The sequence below is a fragment of the Thamnophis sirtalis genome, unplaced genomic scaffold (genome assembly GCF_051295495.1).
Source record: "Thamnophis sirtalis isolate CommonGarterSnake01/CBP01778 unplaced genomic scaffold, rThaSir2_p1.2 scaffold_1, whole genome shotgun sequence".
NCBI classification, from domain to species: Eukaryota; Metazoa; Chordata; class Lepidosauria; order Squamata; family Natricidae; genus Thamnophis; species Thamnophis sirtalis.
Genome location: NW_028261381.1, coordinates 180,945,288 through 180,966,433, shown reverse-complemented (window position 1 = coordinate 180,966,433; position 21,146 = coordinate 180,945,288). Strand labels below are relative to the sequence as shown.

The following is a 21,146-nucleotide window of genomic DNA, read 5'->3' as shown; positions in this document are numbered from 1 at the left end:
TTCAAGTTCTTTTGGAAGGCTCCCCCAAGTTCCCCCCATCCATGATCTTTTTTTTCCAGATGGCAAATGGGAATAGAGGTTCTGCAAAACTCTGGCAAGGGCTTCTTCTAAATAGTTTGCTCCAGAGGTGGCATTCAGCCAGTTCTGACCGCTTCTGACAAACAAGTAGTGAAAAATTTGAGTAGTTTGGAGAACTAGCAAATACCACCTCTGGCTTACCCTGCCCCCATCTATTCTGTGCTTCCCAAGTCCCAGGCGATCTGAGTCCCAGCTGATTGGCTGGGTCTTCCTATGTTGCCTTGCACCAGAGAATGGAGCTGGAAAGCAGGTTAGTGGAGTGGGGAGGGAATGGGGATTTTATGGTATCCTTCCCCTGGAATTGGGTGGAAATTGAGATTTTACAGTATCCTTGCCCTGGAGTGGTGTTGGAATGGATATTTTACAGTATCCTTCCCCTGGAATGGGGAGGGAATGGAGATTTTACAGTATCCTTCTCCTGCCGCACCCACCAAGCCATGCCCACCAAGCCATACCCACAGAACTGCTAGTAAAAAAATTGAATCCCACCATTGGTTCTCTCAATTCCTCTGCCAAATACAACTGTGTTGGTATTTGATATATTAATTTGCAAATATATTCAACAAGTATGCATTTCAAATCTAGGAAACATTTATTTTGACTTCTGAGAAAACATTTATTCTCATCCATGCTTCTTTCCTTTTTTGCATTCATCTCTTTGTCCTTCCTTCTTCATCAATAAACCATAAAAGTAGTAACAATTAGCAGGGACAGAAAATTTTTGTTAATATCTACTTTTAATATCTACTATTGTTATTATCTTATATTTTCATAAAGTGTTTTTCAATTAATAGAGAGAAAAACAATGTGGATTATTTGAATTCTATAATTTATTTTAAAAGAACTAGTAATCAGTTGAATGAAAAAAATAATAAGAAATTCAGCAAACTTTCAGTGATCTATGGAAACAAACGTGCTTAAAAATAATGATAGTAAATCCACCCCAACATATTTTCTTTAACACTTTTGATTCAAATAAATCCATCATTTTGGAAAGGAATATTTACATATTTAACATCCAGATTTATTTCCAAGATGATCAACTCAAGGGGATCGACTCAGAAGAGAAAATAAAAAAATAAAATAAAAAGTAAGTGGCTGTTTCAGATTAACAGATTCTTTGTAATGGTTTGCATCATCTGATTATTTCATGGAAAAGCCCTTTCCTCATTTCATATTTTAAAGAAAGCTGATAAAATAAAAAAGTCCAAAAATCAAATAAAAGTTCTAAAAAACTACATTAGTCAGAGATTCTTGGGTCTCATTATGTTTTCTCTACAATTTAGATCGGGTCTCAGTAGAATAATATAACATTTGGGGAAAAAGATGCAAGCCAAGAGACCAGCCCCAGATGCCAAGATGGAGAAGATCTCCACGGCCACCATGGACTTCCCTTTGGTGCTCAGATAAGTGGGGATGAAGGTGATCCAAACACTGCAGAAGACCAGCATGCTGAAAGTAATGAACTTGGCTTCGTTAAAGCTGTCAGGCAATTTCCTAGCCAGAAAGGCAACAGTGAAACTCACAAGGGCCAGAAAAGCCAGGTAAGCCAGGACAGTGTAAAACATTAAAGCTGAGCCTTCATTACATTCCAAGATGGCCTCTCCAGTCAAGGAGTGGAAATCAAAATTGGGGAATGGGGGAGTGGTTATCAGCCAGGTGGCACAAAGAATTGCCTGGATCAGGGGACAGCCTAATACAATGAAGTTGGTCAGTGGTTTTCCTAAGAATTTCCTTGCCCTGTTTCCTGGCTTGGTGGCCATGAAGGCCAGAACCACCATGACAGTTTTTGCCAAGACAGAGGAAACCGCAAGGGAAAACAGAATGGCAAAGGCTGTTTGTCGGAAGAGACAGGTGAGCATCCGAGGTTGCCCAATGAAAAGGAAGGAGCAGAGGAAGCAGAGCAGGAGAGAGACTAGGAGGATGTAGGTGAGATCTCGGTTGTTGGCCTTGACAATTGGCGTGTCATGATGTTTATGGAAAACCACCAGGACTGCAGATGTGGTCACAGAGAGAAAAAGAGCAAGAGAAACTAAGATGTATCCCAGAGTCTCTTGATAGGAGAGGAAATGGAGCATCTTGGCAATGCAGTGGTCCTTGTCCTTGTTGGGATATTGGTCTTCTGGACAGGGGTCACAGTGAACTGCATCTGAAATCAAGCGTCATTTTGAATTTCATGATGGATCAAAAAGGGTTAATCATCCTTTACTGATGACCCTGATGACAGGTTAGCTAGAGGCAATGATGTTTTCACCTTTTGGCTCAAATTCTCTGCTTTTTGTTTTGCAATTGCACTTTCAGGATTTTGTTGCAAAGGAGAATAAACAGATATAGCTGGATATAACTTCTCATTCCCCAACAGGTCTATCATTTTCCTGGGACTGAACAATCATACTCTAGATAATAAATATTAGAGCTTCAACCTCACACTCATTCATGAAAAGATTTGTAGTGGGATTTCCCAATGGGTTGTAAGAGTTGAGTAGAAAATCAAGGAGGTAAAACATGAAGAGCACCAAGGACTCCTCAACACATGAATTGTGTCCCAAACTACCTTGCATTAAATTGCTGAGCAGTGGGACAGGTTGTCTCCTCAGGACAATCTCAGGACAATCCTGACACAGGTGACCTGGGGTGGGAGGTGGGCAGGACAGTTTAGATCCCATGAACTCAGAATTTCTGCTGAAAAACATGAATATGTTGAAGAATTTCAATTTATGAAAAATAACAACAAAATTGATATTTGCTTCTACTGAGTGGTTTCCTGGATCTTAGAAGATCTACATTAAAAGTTTGTTCTACCTGTCTGATTAGAAATGGTCCCCTCTGGACAAGGGTCGCATCGATAGCAGCAGACCTGCTCTCCCTCTGGAACACTCCTCTTCTCTCCTGCATGGCACCTCTTCATGCCACACCGGCCAAAAGGCACTTTCTGAAAGAGAATAAGGAGATGCTTGAGATAGTATAAGCAACAAACATGCTTCACTGATTCATTTGTACATTTCTATTTCCATTATCAAAATGTCTTCAAAAGAAATGGTTAACTGGGCTCTAGCAGAAACCTGGAAAAGGCACAGAGAGATTAAGGCCAATTCCATTCCAGACCACCAATGGATGCTGGAGATTGTAAGTGGGGCTTGACATGCAATAGAAGGGTCATGAATTGAGCTATAGCTTTTCTGAAGCAAACACTGATGGAGATCCAACTGAATGGGAATGGTCCATGGAAACCACTATTGGCTGCTCCATCTGCATCCTGGGTATCAAGCAGAATTTCTTCCTAATCTCAACCCTTTTGGATCTGTCACAAATCAGACCTCAAATATGTTACATGCAAAGTAGTTTTGTCATCAAATCATTGCCAAAGTTTTGATTCAGTAACCTGTTCTCCAGTAAGGGAGATGTTTTGAATCCCTGGAAGAGAATGACTCTTTTGGACTTCCTGGGCGGGACCTTGCTGATGGTAGCAGCTTAATAGAGCTGCTCCCGAGTTCCTGGTCGCGTTATCTGTCTAGACATCTGACAGGTACCTTATCCCTTCAGGCAAGAAGGGAAGGAGAGAGATCCAGCTGGCAAAGTGCCTTTTTGATCTTTGCAGCTTTTTTGTCTGCGAAGAGAGGGGGGCCAGCCGAGGCACAATCATCTCTGCACCAGAATCTACAGCTGCTTTTTGCAGCCCAAAGTAAGATCCTCCCACTTAGAACAATATTTGAACTATTTGATTTTAATACAAGCAGAGCCCGTATCTGAGAACTTCATTTGCTTATTTAATCCTAGCTTCATTTTTTTACAAGATCTTCCTTTGTTAATTTGGTTTTTTTTTTTAAAAAAAAAAAAGCTTTTAAAATGTTCTCCGTAACAATGCTCACCTCCTTCATCTTCTTGCAAAGGACAGCTATAAAACTTCAAAGGAAGGGAGTGATTCATTGCTCTGCCTTATAGCCGGCCAGCAGATTTGTATTAATTAGTTTCATTTCTACAAGATTCCACAAGACCTTTTTTTAAATCAACTTTGCTAATATATATTTCTAATATAGAGAAGTTTAAAATGGCGTTGAATATGCTGAGCTGTTTCGTTACAATGCTTTTTTTCTGAAACTTTCTGAAAAGTCCTACGGAGCTAATAAAGGGGTGATTTAATGCCTCTTTTTGTAGCTGCATAGCGGGCCAGTAGAGTTTGATTAATTGCTCGAAGATAAGACTTGGAATGGCCTCAAAATTAAATCCTGCTTTGAAACCACCTCCTAGAAGTACATCCCCAATACCTGGCACAAAGTCGCAGCCTCCACCCTCTATGCCCCATACTGGAGATTTGCTAATGAAAGAACTTTTTTTGGAAACTTTTAGAGATTTTAAAGAGGAGATAAAAGAGGAGATAAAAGAACTTAAGGCGGACTTGTATGATAAAATTGATACTAGGATTGCTAAAATGAAAGATGATATGCTGGGACTTGTAACTGTACTGACAGAAAATGTTTCTGGAATTGAAGATAGTCTAGAGCAGTGGTCCCCAACCTTTTTATAGCCGCGGACCAGTCAGACGAGCCTCCCTCGGCCTTCCGGACCGGTGGGTGGGAAGGCGGCCATCCTGGGCGCGCGTTCCGCAGGGCGGGAGGGGGGGCTTCCTTCATGCCAAGGCCGACAGCCCGTGAGGCCACCCCGCCTCCTCCTCCTCGGCCGCCGGGGGAAGGGAGGGGGAACCGACCCCGCGATCCGCTCGCTCGGGCAGCCCTTTTTCCTCGCTGCAGTTCGGCAGGGGAAAAAGATGGTGCCGTGTCCTACTTCGGGCGGGCGGGCGGCTGGCGCGGCGGAGGCCAGCTGCTTCCGAGGGGGTGGGCCTCCGCGCCGCGCTCCATGAAGGGAAGAGGGGGAGAAGGCGGGCTGCGGCCGAAGGGCCCCCGAGAGCCCCGCCGGCCTGATGCAAAAAGTGCTTCGGCGGAGCGGCGGGGGGGAGGGGCGGGAGGCAGGTGACACTCCAGGAGGGGGGGCAGAGCTGCGCCGCAAGTCTTACGTAAAGCTCCCCCTCCCCGCCTCGGCGGAGGAAAACATCTCCCACATGGGTGGGGCTGCGTGCGAAGTGCCTCTCGGAATGGCGAAGCTCCCCAAGTTCCCCCGAAACGGCCGCGCTGCGCCCCTCCCCCCCACAACCTTAGTTTCTCCTTGGGAGGAAAATGCAGTGGTGCCGCCCCCTCCTGCCCCCCCTCGTCATTCCACGGGGCAGGCGGGCCGGGCGAGTCCGCGGACAAAGTTTCGCCTCCCAGGCAGCCTCCGCCAGCAGCATCCCAAGTTCGGGCCGAGGCTGCCGCCGCCGCCCCCTCCCTCCCGGGGCGAGCAGAGCAAGAGGGCGGGGGGGAGATTGGGCCTCCCCTCGCCCCCCCAGCCCCGCACATCTGGGGTGGCGGGGGGGGCAGAGAAAGGGCGCGTTCATGAGGACTACAAAGTTGCAAATATGGCCCCCGGCCGCTGCAGCGATCATGGCCCCCGGCCGCTGCGCGGCCCGGTGCCAGGTACTCCACGGACCGGCACCGGTCCGCGGACCGGGGGTTGGGGACCACTGGTCTAGAGGATATTAACGAAGCTAATACCAATTTGACATCCAAAACTGAGGTGGTGCAACAAAAAGTTGAAAACACTGAAAAACAAATTATTATGATACAGTAGAGGCAGATGGAGCTGGCATTAAGAGTAAGGGGGTTGCGTGAGGATAAACAGGAGAACTTGAAACAGATTCTTTCAGAAGCTTTTGATTGTCTGGTGGGAAGACCGGGGTCCAACTTTGACTGGCAGATCGATAAAGCTTATCGCGTTAATTCTTGGGTGGCAAAACAGAAGCAACTTCCCCGAGATGTAGTTATATATTTCACTACAAGAGAGTTCAGAAACATGATATTACAAGAGTCCTATAACACTAGGCTCCAAATTGGGGGCCAGGATTTGACTGTTTTGAAAGAAATACCATCTCAAATGCTAAGAGCCAGGAGAGACTATGCTTTTTTAATGGAAGAACTCAGAAACCGTCAGATACACTACAGATGGGATGCACCATTTGGTATTATGGTGGGGGAACCCCTGCAGGGCAGAGCTGAAGAATATGCCCAATTCTTGGCGGACAAAATTGCTCGGTTTCGGTCGGACTTGGACTCCACACCTGCAGTTCCAGCCGAGGCACAGGGGGACCAAGTAGAACAGCTCTGGGTTGAGTTTCAGGACGTTACCCCCGGGGATGTGGACAAGGCCATGAGAGCTGTAAGTTCCTCCACCTGTGTTCTGGATCCGTGTCCCTCATGGCTGGTTGCTAACTGCAGTGAGGTGACACGAGGCTGGATCCAGGCGGTCGTAACCGCCTCCCTTCGGGAGGGGAACTTCCCCGCCGCACTGAAAGCGGCGGTGGTGAGACCCCTCCTGAAGAAACCATCCTTGGATCCAGCTGTTCTTAACAGCTATCGCCCGGTCTCCAACCTTCCCTTCCTGGGGAAGGTTGTTGAGAAGGTGGTGGCCTTCCAGCTCCAACGGTCCTTGGAGGAAGCAAACTATCTAGACCCCTTCCAGTCAGGCTTCAGACCCGGCTACAGCACAGAAACCGCCTTGGTCGCATTGATGGATGATCTTTGGAGAGCCAGAGATGAAGGACATTCCTCCATCCTGGTCCTCCTTGACCTCTCAGCGGCTTTCGATACCATCGACCATGGTATCCTTCTGCGACGACTGCGGGAGGTGGGAGTGGGAGGCACCGTGCTACGGTGGTTCTCCTCCTACCTCTCGGACAGGTCGCAGTCGGTGTTAGTGGGAGGGCAGAGATCGGCCCCAAGGCCCCTAAACTATGGGGTGCCGCAGGGCTCGGTCTTATCCCCCCTACTATTTAACATCTACATGAAACCGCTGGGAGAGATCATCCGTAGGCACGGGATTAGATACCATCAATATGCGGACGATACTCAATTGTATCTGTCCGCCCCGTGCCAAATCAATGAAGCGGTTGACGTGATGAGCCAGGGTCTTGAGGCGGTCATGGACTGGATGAGGGTTAACAAGCTTGTGCTCAACCCAGAAAAGACCGAGTGGCTGTTGTGTTTCCCTCCCAAAGATTTGGCCAATATTCCAACACTCAGGCTGGGGGGTCAAATTTTACACCCCTCAGAGAGGGTCCGCAACTTGGGAGTCCTCCTGGACCCACAGCTGTCATTTGACCACCACTTAACGGCTGTGACCAGGGGGGCATTCGCCCAGGTTCGCCTGGTGCGCCAGTTGCGGCCCTACCTGAATCGGGAGGCCCTCACAACAGTCACTCGGGCCCTTGTGACCTCTAGGCTGGAATACTGCAATGTGCTCTACATGGGGCTGCCCTTGAGGAGCATCCGGCGACTTCAGCTAGTGCAGAACGCAGCCGCGCGAGTGATTGCGGGTGCACCTCGATTCACCCGCATAACACCTATCCTCCGCGAGCTGCGCTGGCTGCCTGTCGATCTCCGGATGCGCTTCAAGGTGCTATTAATCACCCATAAAGCCCTACATGGCAGTGGATCTGGATACTTGAGAGACCGCCTTCTGCCAATTACCTCCCTACGACCTATAAGATCTCATAGACTAGGCCTCCTCCGCATCCCATCGGCCAGCCAGTGTCGGCTGGCAACTACAAGGAGGAGGGCCTTCTCAGCAGTAGCCCCGACCCTTTGGAACGAGCTCCCCGTGGAGATTCGTACCCTCTCCACCGTCCGGGCCTTCCGCATAGCCCTGAAGAACTGGCTCGCCCGTCAGGCCTGGGGATAAGGATCGTTACCCCGCCCGAATGATGAATGTATGTTGCTTATTATTTTATTATATGTTGTTATCTTAATGTTGTATTCCCCCTTCCCTGGTTTTCTGTGAGCCGCCCTGAGTCCCCTCAGGGAAAAGGGCGGCCTACAAATGCTAATAAACCACTAAAACCACTAATTATATTTACATTTGACAGGCAAAGATATCGTCTCAACTCCGTATGGAAAGCTCGAGATTTTTATCACAATATTTTGAAGTTGGGACACCCTGAACCATCTGGATCCGGAGAAAGACCACAAGAAGGACAAGACAGACAGCAAAACACACAACTACCAGACAAGATGTACCATCTCCCCTCCCTAGAAGGGCAAGGTGTTATGGAACAAAGACCTAGCTGTATGACTACCAGACGAATGGAAAAACAAGCAAAAAGGCAACAACCTCAACAATCACTGGCCATCAATCAAGGAGTTACAGCAACAAGCTCAGAAGCCCTGGGAGGAGCTAGGCCAAAGGTTAAACAGGCCATGCAGGAGGCTCTAAAAAAGCTTCAGGTAACCAAAGATGACAACTAAGATTCTAACATGGAATGCCAATGGACTGAATTCTCCACAGAAGAGAAAGAAAATATTTCACTATCTTAAACAGTTTAAGAATGATATAATTTGTTTGCAAGAAACTCATATCAAATCAACTGATCAAAAATATTTGATTAACCCAAAACTTGGTCAACATTTTGAAGCCTCTGCCATGGAAAAGAAAAATGGTATAGTTGTATACTTAAGAAAAGATATCAAAGCTGAATTGATTGAAGCAGATCCCTTTGGAAGATATATCACGTTAGATCTAATCTTAGAAGGGAAAAAGATATTACTTTTGGGAATTTATGCTCCTAATCAACAGCAAGACAGATTCTATAGAAATCTTCATGCTAAATTAGTTCAGTGGGACTATAGGTCTTGTATACTATTGGGTGATTGGAATGGTGTGATAGACACTAAAAGAGATAAGAAGACTTCTCGCCCAAATACTAAGATGCAAGCAAAGCTACCCAAATCTTTTTTTGACATGATGGATGACTTCGAATTGAGAGATATTTGGTGAGTGAGAAATGCAGAGGAACATGATTTCACTTTCTTTTCTGATAGACATCAATCCTTTTCAAGGATTGATTTTATACTAATCACTAATGATTTGCTTTCTAGGGTGAAGAAGACAAAGATTGCGGCTAGGGTCCTTTTGGATCATAACCCAGTTTGAATGGAATTGGGAAGGGCAGTGCAGGCAAGAAGGTCTTGGAGATTGAATGAAAACTTATTTAGATATGAAAAGTATATTAATGATTGTAAAAAAATTGTTATCTGAATACTTTGTTTTCAATATGAATAAGGGTACACCTATGGAATTCATATGGGATGCAAGCAAAGCGTATATGAGAGGAGTGCTGATGAATATAAATAAAACACATAGTTATAAACAAAGGCTAAAACGAAGAGAATTGGAAGAGGAAATTAAGAGGAAAGAGTTGGAGTTAACAATAAATCCAGGTGATACAAAGGTTAAGGAAGCAATCACCATATTAAAATCTCAATTTGACATGTTGATCTCTGACCAGGTAGCCACTAGTTTATTATATGCAAAACACAATACTTTTTGTAACACAAACAAACCTGGCAGATGGTTAGCTTATCAGATTAGGAAAAAAAGGAAAACTCGAAATATATCTAAACTGATTTACAGAGGGAAGGAGGTGTTTCAACAGGAAAAGATTCAAAAGGCATTTTGGGAATATTTACAGAATTGTATAAAGGGGATAAAATTAATGGTTTAGATATAGACAAATATTTGATAAAGAGAAAATACCCTCAGTTAGAGAAGAGCACAGGCAAAAATTGAATCAACCAATAACCTTGGGGGAAATTTTGCAGGTAATCAAGCAATTAAAGTTAGGGAAAGCACCAGGTACAGATGGTTTGACAGCGGTTTACTATAAAAATTTACAGTTAGAAATGGTAGAGCCTCTTAGAGAATTATTTAATAAGATTCAAACGGAAGGTAAGGTGCCTCCATCTTGGAAGACAGCGTTTATATGTTTGATACTCAAAGAAGATCAAGATACTACCCAACCAAAAAATTATAGACCTATCTCATTACTTAATGTAGATTATAAAATTTTTACTAAAATACTAGCAAATAGGTTAATGCTGGTTATTCAACCATTGATACACACCGACGAAACAGGTTTTATACAGGGGAGACAGATAAAAAGTAATGTCAGATTAATTATTAATGCATTAGAATATTTGGGAAAGAACAACCAAATTCCTGCTTCATCCATATTTTTGGATGCTGAGAAGGCCTTTGATCGAGTTAACTGGCAATTTTTTTTGAAGATATTGCAAAAAATGCAGATAGGAGATAGCTTTTTACAGTCAATTAAAGCAATATACCAACAGCAAACAGCCCAAATCATAGTCAACGGAAGTTTAACAGATCCTTTTCAAATCGGAAAAGGTACAAGACAGGGCTGTCCTTTGTCCCCACTATTGTTCATTATAACTCTGGAAGTAATGTTGAATAAAATACGGGGCTTGGATGGTCTAAAAGGGATCAAGATTAGGCAGCAAGAATACAGAGTACACACTTTTGCAGATGATTTGGTCATAATATTGGAACAACCACAGGAATCCAGTTTGATTTTAATGAATACGATTAATCAATATGGTCAAGTGTCTGGTTTTAAAATAAATTTAGGAAAAACAAAAATATTAGCTATAAATATGAATACTAAACAAAAGGAAGAACTAGGAGGGATGCTAGGATGTGAGGTAGTCAAAAAAGTCAAATATCTTGGAGTTAATATTTTAACTTCAAATCAGAAACTATATAAGCATAATTATGAACCACTTTGGTATAGTATACAGATAGAGATGAAAAAATGGGAGAAATTGCACTTATCTTTGCTGAGTAGGATAGCGGCAGTGAAAATGAACATTTTACCAAAATTTTTATTTCTCTTCCAAATTTTACCTATACTTAAAAAAGATGCGAATCTGTTAGAATGGCAGAAGGGTATCAACAAATTTGTATGGGCAGGAAAGAAGCCGAGGGTAAAGCTGAAAATAATGCAAGATGAGGCTTGAAATTACCTAACCTAAAACTATATTATGATGCAGTGGCGCTATCTCTAATTAGTGATTGGACTCATTTAACTAATGATAGAATATTGAATATTGAGGGACACGATCTGGTATATGGTTGGCATGCTTACCTATTATTCAACAAAAAATTGGACAAGAATTTTAAAAGTCATATCTTAAGAAATGCTTTACTGTGGGTCTGGAAAAAATACCAATATAAATTAAATGACAAGTTACCCATGTGGGCAATTCCTAGACATGCAATTGAAAATATGAATATAGCACAAAAACAGGATAAAACTACCTACAGACAGCTTCTCATTTTGGAAAGGGGGGTACTACAACTAAAATCTTTAGAGGTATTAAAAGAGGAGAAGGTAGTTCAAACATGGTTCCAGTATGGGCAATTACAGGCCAGGTGGAAAACAGATCAAAAAATTGGTTTTATCCAAGTTGAGGATAATCTATTTAAACAAATAAGAGATCAAAGCTTAATGCATATAAAGAGGATATATAATGTATTAATACAGATGGATTCGGAAACAGAATTAGTTAAAGACTGTATGATAAAGTGGGCTCAAAATATTGAAGAACCAATAATGTTGGATACATGGGAAAAAATCTGGGTAAGAAATGTGAAATTTACACAAGCTCAAAACCTGAGAGAAAATTTTTATAAGGTGTTCTATAGATGGCATTTAGATCCTAAAACACTGGCTTCTATGTATCCGAATTTACAGCCTAAATGTTGGAGATGTGGTTCTCTCGATGCTACATATTTTCATATATGGTGGACCTGCCAAAAGGTTAAGGCATTTTGGATAAAAATATGGTGGATTATGCAAAATATCTTTAAAAGAAGGATAAAGTTTACTCCTCAGCTATTTTTACTAGGTATAAGTACTGACTTTACAGTGGTAGAGACTAACTTGATTTTGCACCTAATAACGGCGGCAAGACTGTTGGTGGCGCAATACTGGAAGAAGGAAGACTTGCCTACAACTCAAGAATGGACATTGAAAGTTACAAATTTAGCCAAGATGGCTATATTATCGGCATATCTTAAAGATCACTCAAATGAAAGATATAAACGAGACTGGAAAAAATGGATTGACTATATACAAAACAAATATGGGACTAAGAAATTCCAGATAGCCTATGCTTAAGATCAGGAATGATTTAAACTGTTTAAAGTTAGCATAGCAAAAAGAAGCTAAGATCAATGTAGAGATGTTATTAACCATTTTTTAATTTCTTTTTTCTCAATATACTTTAGACTGTGTTTGTTAAAAATCTATACCGTGTATGGGCTCTGGGAAGTCGGGGGGGAGGTGGGGTGTTGGGGGGAGGGTGGGGGGATGGAAGGATATTTATGTGTTAAATTTCAATGTAATGCAACTTCACATGTATACTGTTTTTCTTTAATTTCTCTGTAAAAATAGGATGTTAAGTACATTGACATATAGTGGAAATACACCAAGGGGAGGAGGAGTGGGATAGAAGAAAGATGGGTAGAGAGGGCGGGAGAGAGGATGAGAGGGAGGGTGAGAAGGAAGGGAGGGAGTGGATCAGGAGAGAGAAGTGGTAGAGGGGGAGGGGAAGTAGGGTAGAGGGGGATGATGGAGGGAAGATAGAAAGTTGGAGGGGGTGGAAGAGAGAGGTGTACAGAGAGTGGAAGAGGTATATTGGGCTTCTAATTTTTGGGGTATTGCGATTATTGTTTAATGTTGTATGGCTCCAGCTATGCGCAGTATATATGTGAGTGTACGAAAATGAAAAAAAAAAGGAAAATAAAAACCTTTTAATAATAATAATAAAAAAATAACAAGAGAATGACTCTTTTGCTGCATTTATTTTAACTTCCAGCTCACCCTTTTTGTCCAGACAATTGCATCAGAGTTAATGTTGAAATCCTGCCCTGGGGGAGCCTCAGGTTCTATCTGTCCAACTTTACTGTGGACAAAAGATAGATTGGGGAAGAAAACCCAGTTGAGAAGATCATAACGAGCAGATCCCAGTCCACTTTCTGAGAAGGAGATTTCATCACCAGCACTGTTGTTGAAGTGGACCTTCCTCAAATAGGGAAGAAGCTGAATGAAAAGAAATTGGAATAACTGGTTTCTATCATTGTGTGATGGCCCTCATATTAGGGGATTCATATCTATCTGAGAATCTAGAAGAGTTTCCTTGTTGAAGATCTGAGCAATCTAGAATAACATCAAGATTTTACCTACTTCCCCTACAAAAGTTTCTCTTTTGTATTGGTCATTTGTATTACAGCTACTTCAGCTGCAATTTTTATCAGAATGGTGTCTACATAAAAATATGTCAAATTCAAAATTCCTTGTATGATCTTGCTTCGGTGATACTAGGCTCTTTTTAAATGTTGACTTTGGCCCAAAGTCTTGAAAATGAGCAATGCATTTTAGGAACAATTAAATCATTTTTACCACATCGGTGTAGAATCCGAGTGACTTTCTCTAGCTGACAATCAAGGAAAGCAGAATGTGGGAACAAGATATGACCAAGTGGGGCCATGTGAAGAAATTTCCTGCCCCAGTTTGTTATTCTACTGTCCAGAAGAGGCCCAAGGTTTAGCATTTGATGCCGAATTGTATCTTTGCTTGTTCCCTTCTTGCCATTTTCTTCCATTAATGGATCAATTGTTTCCTTGATTTTTTTCTTCTTTTTCAAATGTTGAAATAAGTTTTTTTAATTTTTTTAAACTTTTGTAAAAGTTTTGTAAAAGGAAACATTCCTTTTAATATGCCAATTAGCAAACATTCCTTCTTTATTTCTGTTCTGCTGATACTCCCCCACTCCTCTAAGGATTTGTTTTCCACACAGTGTCTGCCCTGATTTGTGGCTTCACTGGCCAAAGAGATCCGTTCTTTAGCCTTTGAGGCACAAATAAAAACATCTGATGAATTTCAGACTAGGTTGAGTCCAGTTCTGTGTGGTAAATTTGACAAAGGTTGCTTGGACACAACAAGCTGTTCAGTACAACACGTTGCAAACTAAAGACACGAGGAGGGTCACACAGCATGCTAAGCCATAGAAACACAAACCAAGGTTAAAATCAACTGAGTTTAGTATCTTTTAAAAAAGTAGTACAAGATTGGAGAATGATGAGCGATCTGGACCACAGAATCACCAAAAGTCAGGCATGACGGATAACATCATCATCGTCATCAAGGGCACATCCATAAGGAAACTGAGGTGGTTCTGCAAATGTGCCCACTAGGACTGTTTAAGCCTCTGGCAAAATTGCTATCTTGCTCTTTGTTCTCTCTTGCTCCTGGATGGTGCTTCCTCCCTGGAATGACCACTTTATGAAACTCAGGCAACCCTTGAAGACCTTTGAAGAATTTTTAGGAAGGTCTTTCCTACATGAACCTCATGGACACTGGTTTGGTTTATTTCCCTTCTCTCCTCCACCTCTCTCAACAAAATATTTTGTTTAATTCACTTTACTGTTGTTTTCTGCTTAAATACTATTTCAATCTGGTTTCATGCAGTAATATAATGTCATGCATATATTTTCGTGATTTTTTTTTTTTTAACAGAACTTTTTTTATTTTTCTTTAAAAAAAAAAACACAAATATGTCATCATTTGTCAATCATTAAAACATTGAAGTACAATTTTTTTGTGTGTGTGTACCCCTCCCTCCCTCCACCCCCCCACCCCCCCTCCTCCTTCCCCCCCCCCGACTTCCCAGAACCCGTACACGGTATAGTATTTTAACTAACACAGTCTAAAATCTATTGAGAAAAAAGAAATAAAGAAATTAATGACATTCTAGATTGACCTTAGCTTCTTCTTACTGAACTAACTTTAAACAATTTAAATCATTTCTGATCTTAAGCATAGGCTAACTGGAATTTCTTAGTCCCGTATTTATTTTGTATATAGTCAATCCATTTTTTCCAGTCTCGTTTATATCTCTCATTTGAATGATCTTTGAGATATGCCGATATTTTAGCCATTTCAGCTAAGTTTGTTACTTTCAATGTCCATTCTTGAATTGTAGGCAAGTCTTCCTTCTTCCAATATTGCGCCACCAACAGTCTTGCTGCAGTTATCAGGTGCAGAGTCAAATTGGTCTCTACCACTGTAAAGTCAGTACATATACCTAGTAAAAATAACTGAGGACTAAACTTTATCCTTCTTTTAAAAACATTTTGCATGACCCACCATATTTTTATCCAAAATGCTTTAACCTTTTGGCAGGTCCACCATATATGATAATATGTAGCATCGAGAGAACCACATCTCCAACATTTAGGCTGTACATTCGGATACATAGAAGCCAACTTTTTAGGATCTAAATGCCATCTATAGAACATCTTGTAAATGTCATGCATATATTAAATGAAAGAAATACACATTGTGAGTTTTGTATTTAAAGATGATGATGATAATGATGATGATGATGATGGTGATGATGATGATTGCAGAAATTACGTTTCCAGACTGGACATTGGATCACTCTTGATAATCTTCCATTTGTTACTTCCTGTACTGCTCTCAGTTTTTTTTTTGGAATATAGGTTGACCCCTCATTTGTGTTTTTGTTAATAATTACTGTTTTCATCTGGTTTAATGCAGATTTGATGCAGTGATATGATGCCATAGAATTGTTTAATTCAAGAAATACATATGGGGAGCTTCCTCTCTAAGCATCTGTGTCCTGCATTAAAAAACCTTTATCCAGTCCAAGGAATGGACTGGGCCAAAAAAACCTCACAGAAATTACCTGCCATGACTGGACATTTGAGATCCTCTTTCCAATCCTCATCATGGCTGGTTGCCCTCTGGATCCATGCATGGCATGTAACACATGTGCCACAGCATAAATGGCGTTGTAGATGTTGTAACCTTCCCCTATCATGCTTGCTTCAAACACATAAGATGGCAGATTCTGTAAATCCTCCTTTCCTGTACATGGTTTCATCCCCTTTGGATGGGTCCTGCCTGGTTTGTAGATCTTGCAGTCAAAGACTTCTTCCCACCACTTTGGGAGAAAAATGTCCCCTTGTGGGTTCAAAGGGTCTAAAGACAGGAGAAAACGTCTGAACTCTGAGACATCCCTGGTGTGGTCCCTAAAATGCAAAGCTCCATGGAAGGGCTTTATAATTTTCAATAAGTATTGAGAGTTCAGAACATTAAGTTTCCAACTGGATGTAAAGATCCAGACTTTCAGAAATGATGCATTTCTCCGTCTTTCATAAACAAACATAACTGTCTGTACATTTGTAATAGTATTGGAGTCTGCAAACAAAATAATCACTTCACCTATAGACCAAGTATTGAAAATATGATGTAATTTCGAATCTGAAGTAGCAATAAAATCAAATTTCATAATTTCAGTGAAGGCCAGGCAGATCTCCTTCTCCTTCAGCATTGGCACCAGAGAGGAAATGAAATGTTCTCCAATGTCATTTTCAGGGGCCACCAGCCCAACCCAGTTCCACTGGAAATACAGGAGTAGCTGGGCTATACCCACATACTGAGGAAATTCCCTGGGATTAATCCGGAAGAAGGATGGATAAACTCTTCTGTCTCCCTGAGTGAACTCAGAGCCAACACCGAGCTGGAAAAAAGGAGAATCTTCTTGAAAAGACAAAGTACATTTTAATGCTGACTTCAAGGGTCCCCATTGTGTGGTTCATTGCCCCACCAGTCAGGTTTATCCACTTTGAGTGGCAGGCTTCATCTCCCTCCCTTCTTAGGAAGAGCAACCAGTTACCTATTTTTCCTGGTTGTGATAGATCAGAAGTAAAAGGAACAAATCCTAAATCTGATACAGAGAATAAATTGCACTGAAAGCTGCAGAAATATGGTAAACTTCTCTGAAAGTCAGGAACTAATTCCTTTTTCAGAATTATATCAATATGGCTTTGTTGTTATATAAAAATGTATCTTGATATATAAAATCCAGAAATCAATTCAAATATGAGATGGATTATTTAAGTCATATATGTCTAATATTCTCCCCTCCACACCAAAACATTGATTTCATCCTTGCCTTCTGTATGTTCGTCTACTCCATACTGTAATCCCCACTTACCTGTGGGACCTTGAAGATGCTGAAGATGGAGGCCATCTGCCTTGAGGATTTGGGGCCCTCACCCCCAATGACGGAGAGAAGGGTGTCCTGCCTGTCACATTTATAACCTGGAACCATTCGGCCTCGTGTGGAGAGAAGGGAGAGGCTGTGTGAGGAAATCTCCCTGTGAATCTTGCTATTCTCATAGATGTGGAAGCCAAGAGTGATGTTGGGCAGGAGAGCCAGATCCTTGTTCACCTCCGTGACAGTAAACACCAAGGCTAGGAAGTACTGGTAGTTTAGGGATGTGAGTCTGTAGTGAGAAAATATCAGGGAGCATTATATTTTGGGTGCTGTTGAAGTTGGCATTGCCTTTTTGTGTACCCTTGGAACAGAAAGTCACAAATTTCATTTGTTTGGATTTTTTAAAGGACGTTCCTTGACTCAACTTGGAGGGATTTCTGAGTAAGGAGAAAGGCCTGGCTGTCCTTCTCCCAGATCATTTTACCACCACCACCCCTCTGTTCTCCCTCCTTCCTTCATTTGGTCTGAAATCCTCCCCAGTTGCTCCTCTTCTTCCCTAATCATTTTCTTCCTCTCTCTGAGCAGCTTCTTCAGGTCTGAGCAAAAGACTCCAGTGAGGGTCACAACACAGACTCACTAAGGGCCATTATTCATGAGCTCTGCAGATTCCTAAACTGAGGGGTTTTTATTTGGTAATGTCCCACATTGGAATAAGATTGAACATTTCTATGAGGTTTTTTTTTATTATTATAACTTTAGGTCCAAATTAATATTATAAGTCAACATCTTCACTAGGGCAGCTAGAGTCTAGTAGTGTTGTCTCTCCTCAGTTTTATGTTGTCTCTCATCTTCCTCATGAACACTTCTGGAGCGATGGGTAATTCTAGCCTATTTCTTGAATTTGCCTCTTTATTGAGACAAGGACTAAGATCTGAAGATCCCCAGAATGAGGATTTCTTAAAAGAAGCCCTGAATCAAAAGGAAAGAAAACAATCACCTATATCTTTCCCCTCCAGGTGAAACTTACGTGACTCTATTATTAAGATACAATGGGTCCTTTTGGAAATCTGGGATTCTGAACTGCAGAGAGGTTAACAGGGGCAAATTCCCCCCAATATTCAGATCACCAGGTCTGTAAAATTCCCATGGATCTTGAAACTGTAAATGTTTTTGCGATGCACATACAGTTTGAATCTCCTTAGTAGCATTTGGGGGAAGGAGCCAGAAGAGCAGCAGCAGCATCAGGAGAGGCAGCCCAGCCATTCTTCTCCCCTTCCCTCCTAGATCAGAAATGAAGGTTTGTGTAGAAGCTGAACTGCAAGGAGTATAGGAAATCTCACTAGATTTACACAGTTTAAACTGCCCAGATTACCTCAGGGCAAATTTATCTGATATCTCTTTGAATTAACACATTTGCATTTTATCATTTTATGTCCTCCTATCTATCTTATTCTGAAATTAGACCATGTGCTGTATTTTATTCTATTTTAAGGATAGGGCTGCGAGAGTAATCAATCAATAAACTACTCTAATATCATGCTTTTTCTTACCTGTGTTTGGGCTTTGAGACCAAGACCAGCTGAATCTCACTGAACCCTGGAGTTAGATCTTTGGAAGACAAAGCAAAGTCCTCCACCACTGGGAGAACTCACATCATATTTTCTAAAGCCTTTTTTGTGGGTCAAAATCCACAGGGAATACAATACAAATTACTGTTCTTCTGATAATTGCAAGGAAAAGCCATTGTCCTGCCCACTGAGCAATAGATGCGGTTTGCACATCAGATGGGAAAAACATGTTTGTGTCTCTTGCAGCTAATCCACAGAGCAGATGGACTTGAGAGTCAAAGTGCACTAAACTTTTTGACCTATCTGAAAGTGAACACAAGATGGAGTTTGGCCTGTGCCATAGTATGTTCAGATAGAATGGGTGCTGATGGGGCAGGGTGGCAGTCAGCTGTACCCTAGAAAGAGTGAGCAATCACCCCAGTGTTTAGATGGAAGAACTGGTTTAGTTATATCCACAAAAGAAGGGATGGAATGGATTGATTGATCAAGTTTATATGGCCACTCATCTCATGCAAAGTGATCCTGAGCAGCATAAAACAGTCCAGTAAATAGTGTAAATAAGTGTAAATAAAGTGTAACTGTAAATAAAGAAGACAATCATTGCCTCAAACCTTTATACAACATTTATTAAAAGGAATTAGAATTATTGGGCTCCCCAAGTCTGCAAGCATGACCAGATTTGAAAGACCTTCAGAAGCTCAGGAGTGATGATGCCACACAATGCAGCTCAGCAAGCAAATGTATGATGAGATGTACCAGAAACATAACTTCTCTTCTTAATGCAGTTTGCACCAGCTGAAGTTACTGGATACTCTTCAAGGGAAGGTTCATATGGAACACATTGCCTTAGTCCAACCAAGATGTGACCGGGGCATTTTCTGTCTTGGAAGAGGTGCGACTGGCATATACAGTTGTGAAAAGGCCTTTCTAGCCATGTCCTCAAACAGGAGTTGTGAGTCTAGAAGGACCCCACCTTTCTTGCAGGGTCTGTTTGGGGCAAATGCTACTCCACCCAGCACCATAGATTGTATAGTCCTAGAACTAGAGATCCCCCCAAACCCAAAGCCACTCAGTCTTGCTGAGGTTCCTTAGAAGCCTGTTTTTCCCCATCCAGATATTCATAGCCTCTAGACAGCAGGACAAGACATGTACAGCACTGCTTAATTTACCAGAAGCACTGAGGATTCATTGGGTGTCATCAGCATATTGAGGATACCTCACCACATGGAGATACATGAGCTTTCCCTAGGGTCTCATGCAGATGTCGAATAGAAGAGGGGAGAGCACTGACTCCTGTGGCATCTCACAATAAGAAGGCCCAGGGTGGGGTCACTCCTCCACATTTGCCATTGAGTCGAGTAAGACAAGGATGGACACACTAATTTACCTGTTCCTAGCACTTCACTCTTCTGGGCCCAGGGCTCTGCTGTTGTTCCTGGGATCTGCTGGAGCCCCTCTACCAGTTTAAAAGCCACAGCCCAAAATACCCCTATCACTAGGACCACTTTGTCCTTGACTTTCCTCTCCAATTCATCCTTTAGACCCCAGAACTTTTCAGTGTCCCATCCTCCTTCTTTCTGATCTTGCTGTCATTCACAGATACAGATTAACAGAGTTGGAAGGGACCTTGTAGGTCATTTAGTCCAACACACCACCCAAGAAGACTCTATACCATTTTTGACAGATGGCAGTCCAGTCTCTTCTTGAAAGCTTCCAGTTATGAAGTGCCCACAATTTCTGAAGGCAACTTCTGTTCCATTGGACACTGCTTCATCTATCCCACCTCTGTCTTCTTCTCCATGACCTCTGTGTCTGGTTCATTGGCCAGGACCTGCCTGTCTGCTTTGATCCGGAAGTTCCAGAGGATCTTAGCCCTATTCTTCTCCACAACTTTGTGTGGAATATCACAACTGGGTTTTAGAAGGCTTAGCCCATACAGTGTGCATATGTTCCTGTTCCAACTACTTGGTGGTGTTATTCAGTGTATGCTGTCCCTGCCTGCATCTTACACCCTGTCACTTATGTATTGGATTCTCTCTGAGGCTGGATGCAATATTGAGGTGTGATCTATCCAATATATAATAGGGATCCATATCCATTGAGTTGGATACATTTGTCAGTGATTCTATGGGCCAGGTCTTTCCACATCTTCTGATCCTGCGCTGTACTTTTAAGTTGTTTTATGTTCCAGCTGTTGTCACCTTTGGTAATGTCCAGCCATGGTATTTTTGGTGGCCTGGTTTCCTTTTACTTTTCCAAACATCATTGCTTTCACAAATTGCCAAAGTAAATGAGACTCAATTTCATAATTTTCTTCCAGCAGCATACCTGGTGTTATATGCTCCAGTACTTGCTTGTCAGTCACATTTACTGTCCAAAAGGTTGTTTAATGTGTTATTTTAATTAGTTAAGAATAGCACATCACAATACTGAGACCTAAAGATAAATGTTTTAATACTCTAAATTATATTGTACCAAATCTGAAATGCAAATGGAAGGAATTTCACACAGGAACTAAAATGATTTGTCT

The 21,146-nt window shown here is 42.0% G+C and overlaps 1 protein-coding gene across 1 annotated transcript; it reads right to left on the bottom strand.

Annotated features, from left to right (window-relative positions):
- Nucleotides 1-1,322: 1,322 nt before the first annotated feature.
- Nucleotides 1,323-20,942, bottom strand: LOC148049953 (vomeronasal type-2 receptor 26-like). Its single transcript, XM_087705746.1, has 9 exons — nt 20,818-20,942; nt 20,400-20,526; nt 20,004-20,202; nt 18,599-18,656; nt 17,108-17,337; nt 15,732-16,588; nt 12,845-13,063; nt 2,881-3,010; nt 1,323-2,227 (listed from the first exon to the last, which is right to left on the bottom strand). The coding sequence occupies exons 1-9, from the start codon at nt 20,940-20,942 to the stop codon at nt 1,323-1,325; spliced, it is 2,850 nt and encodes a 949-aa protein (XP_087561872.1).
- Between the last annotated feature and the right edge of the window lie 204 nt (nt 20,943-21,146).

Bases quoted from the DNA above. Each gene is read 5' to 3' on its own strand.
- LOC148049953 (XM_087705746.1), bottom strand. From the start codon at position 20,942: ATGCTGCTGGAAGAAAATTATGAAATTGAGTCTCATTTACTTTGGCAA. The intron at 20,203-20,399 runs GTGGGATAGATG...TGTGAATGACAG, and splicing joins TCATGGAGAAGAAGACAGAG to CAAGATCAGAAAGAAGGAGG. The intron at 17,338-18,598 runs GTAAGAAAAAGC...TTCTCACTACAG, and splicing joins GTCTCAAAGCCCAAACACAG to ACTCACATCCCTAAACTACC.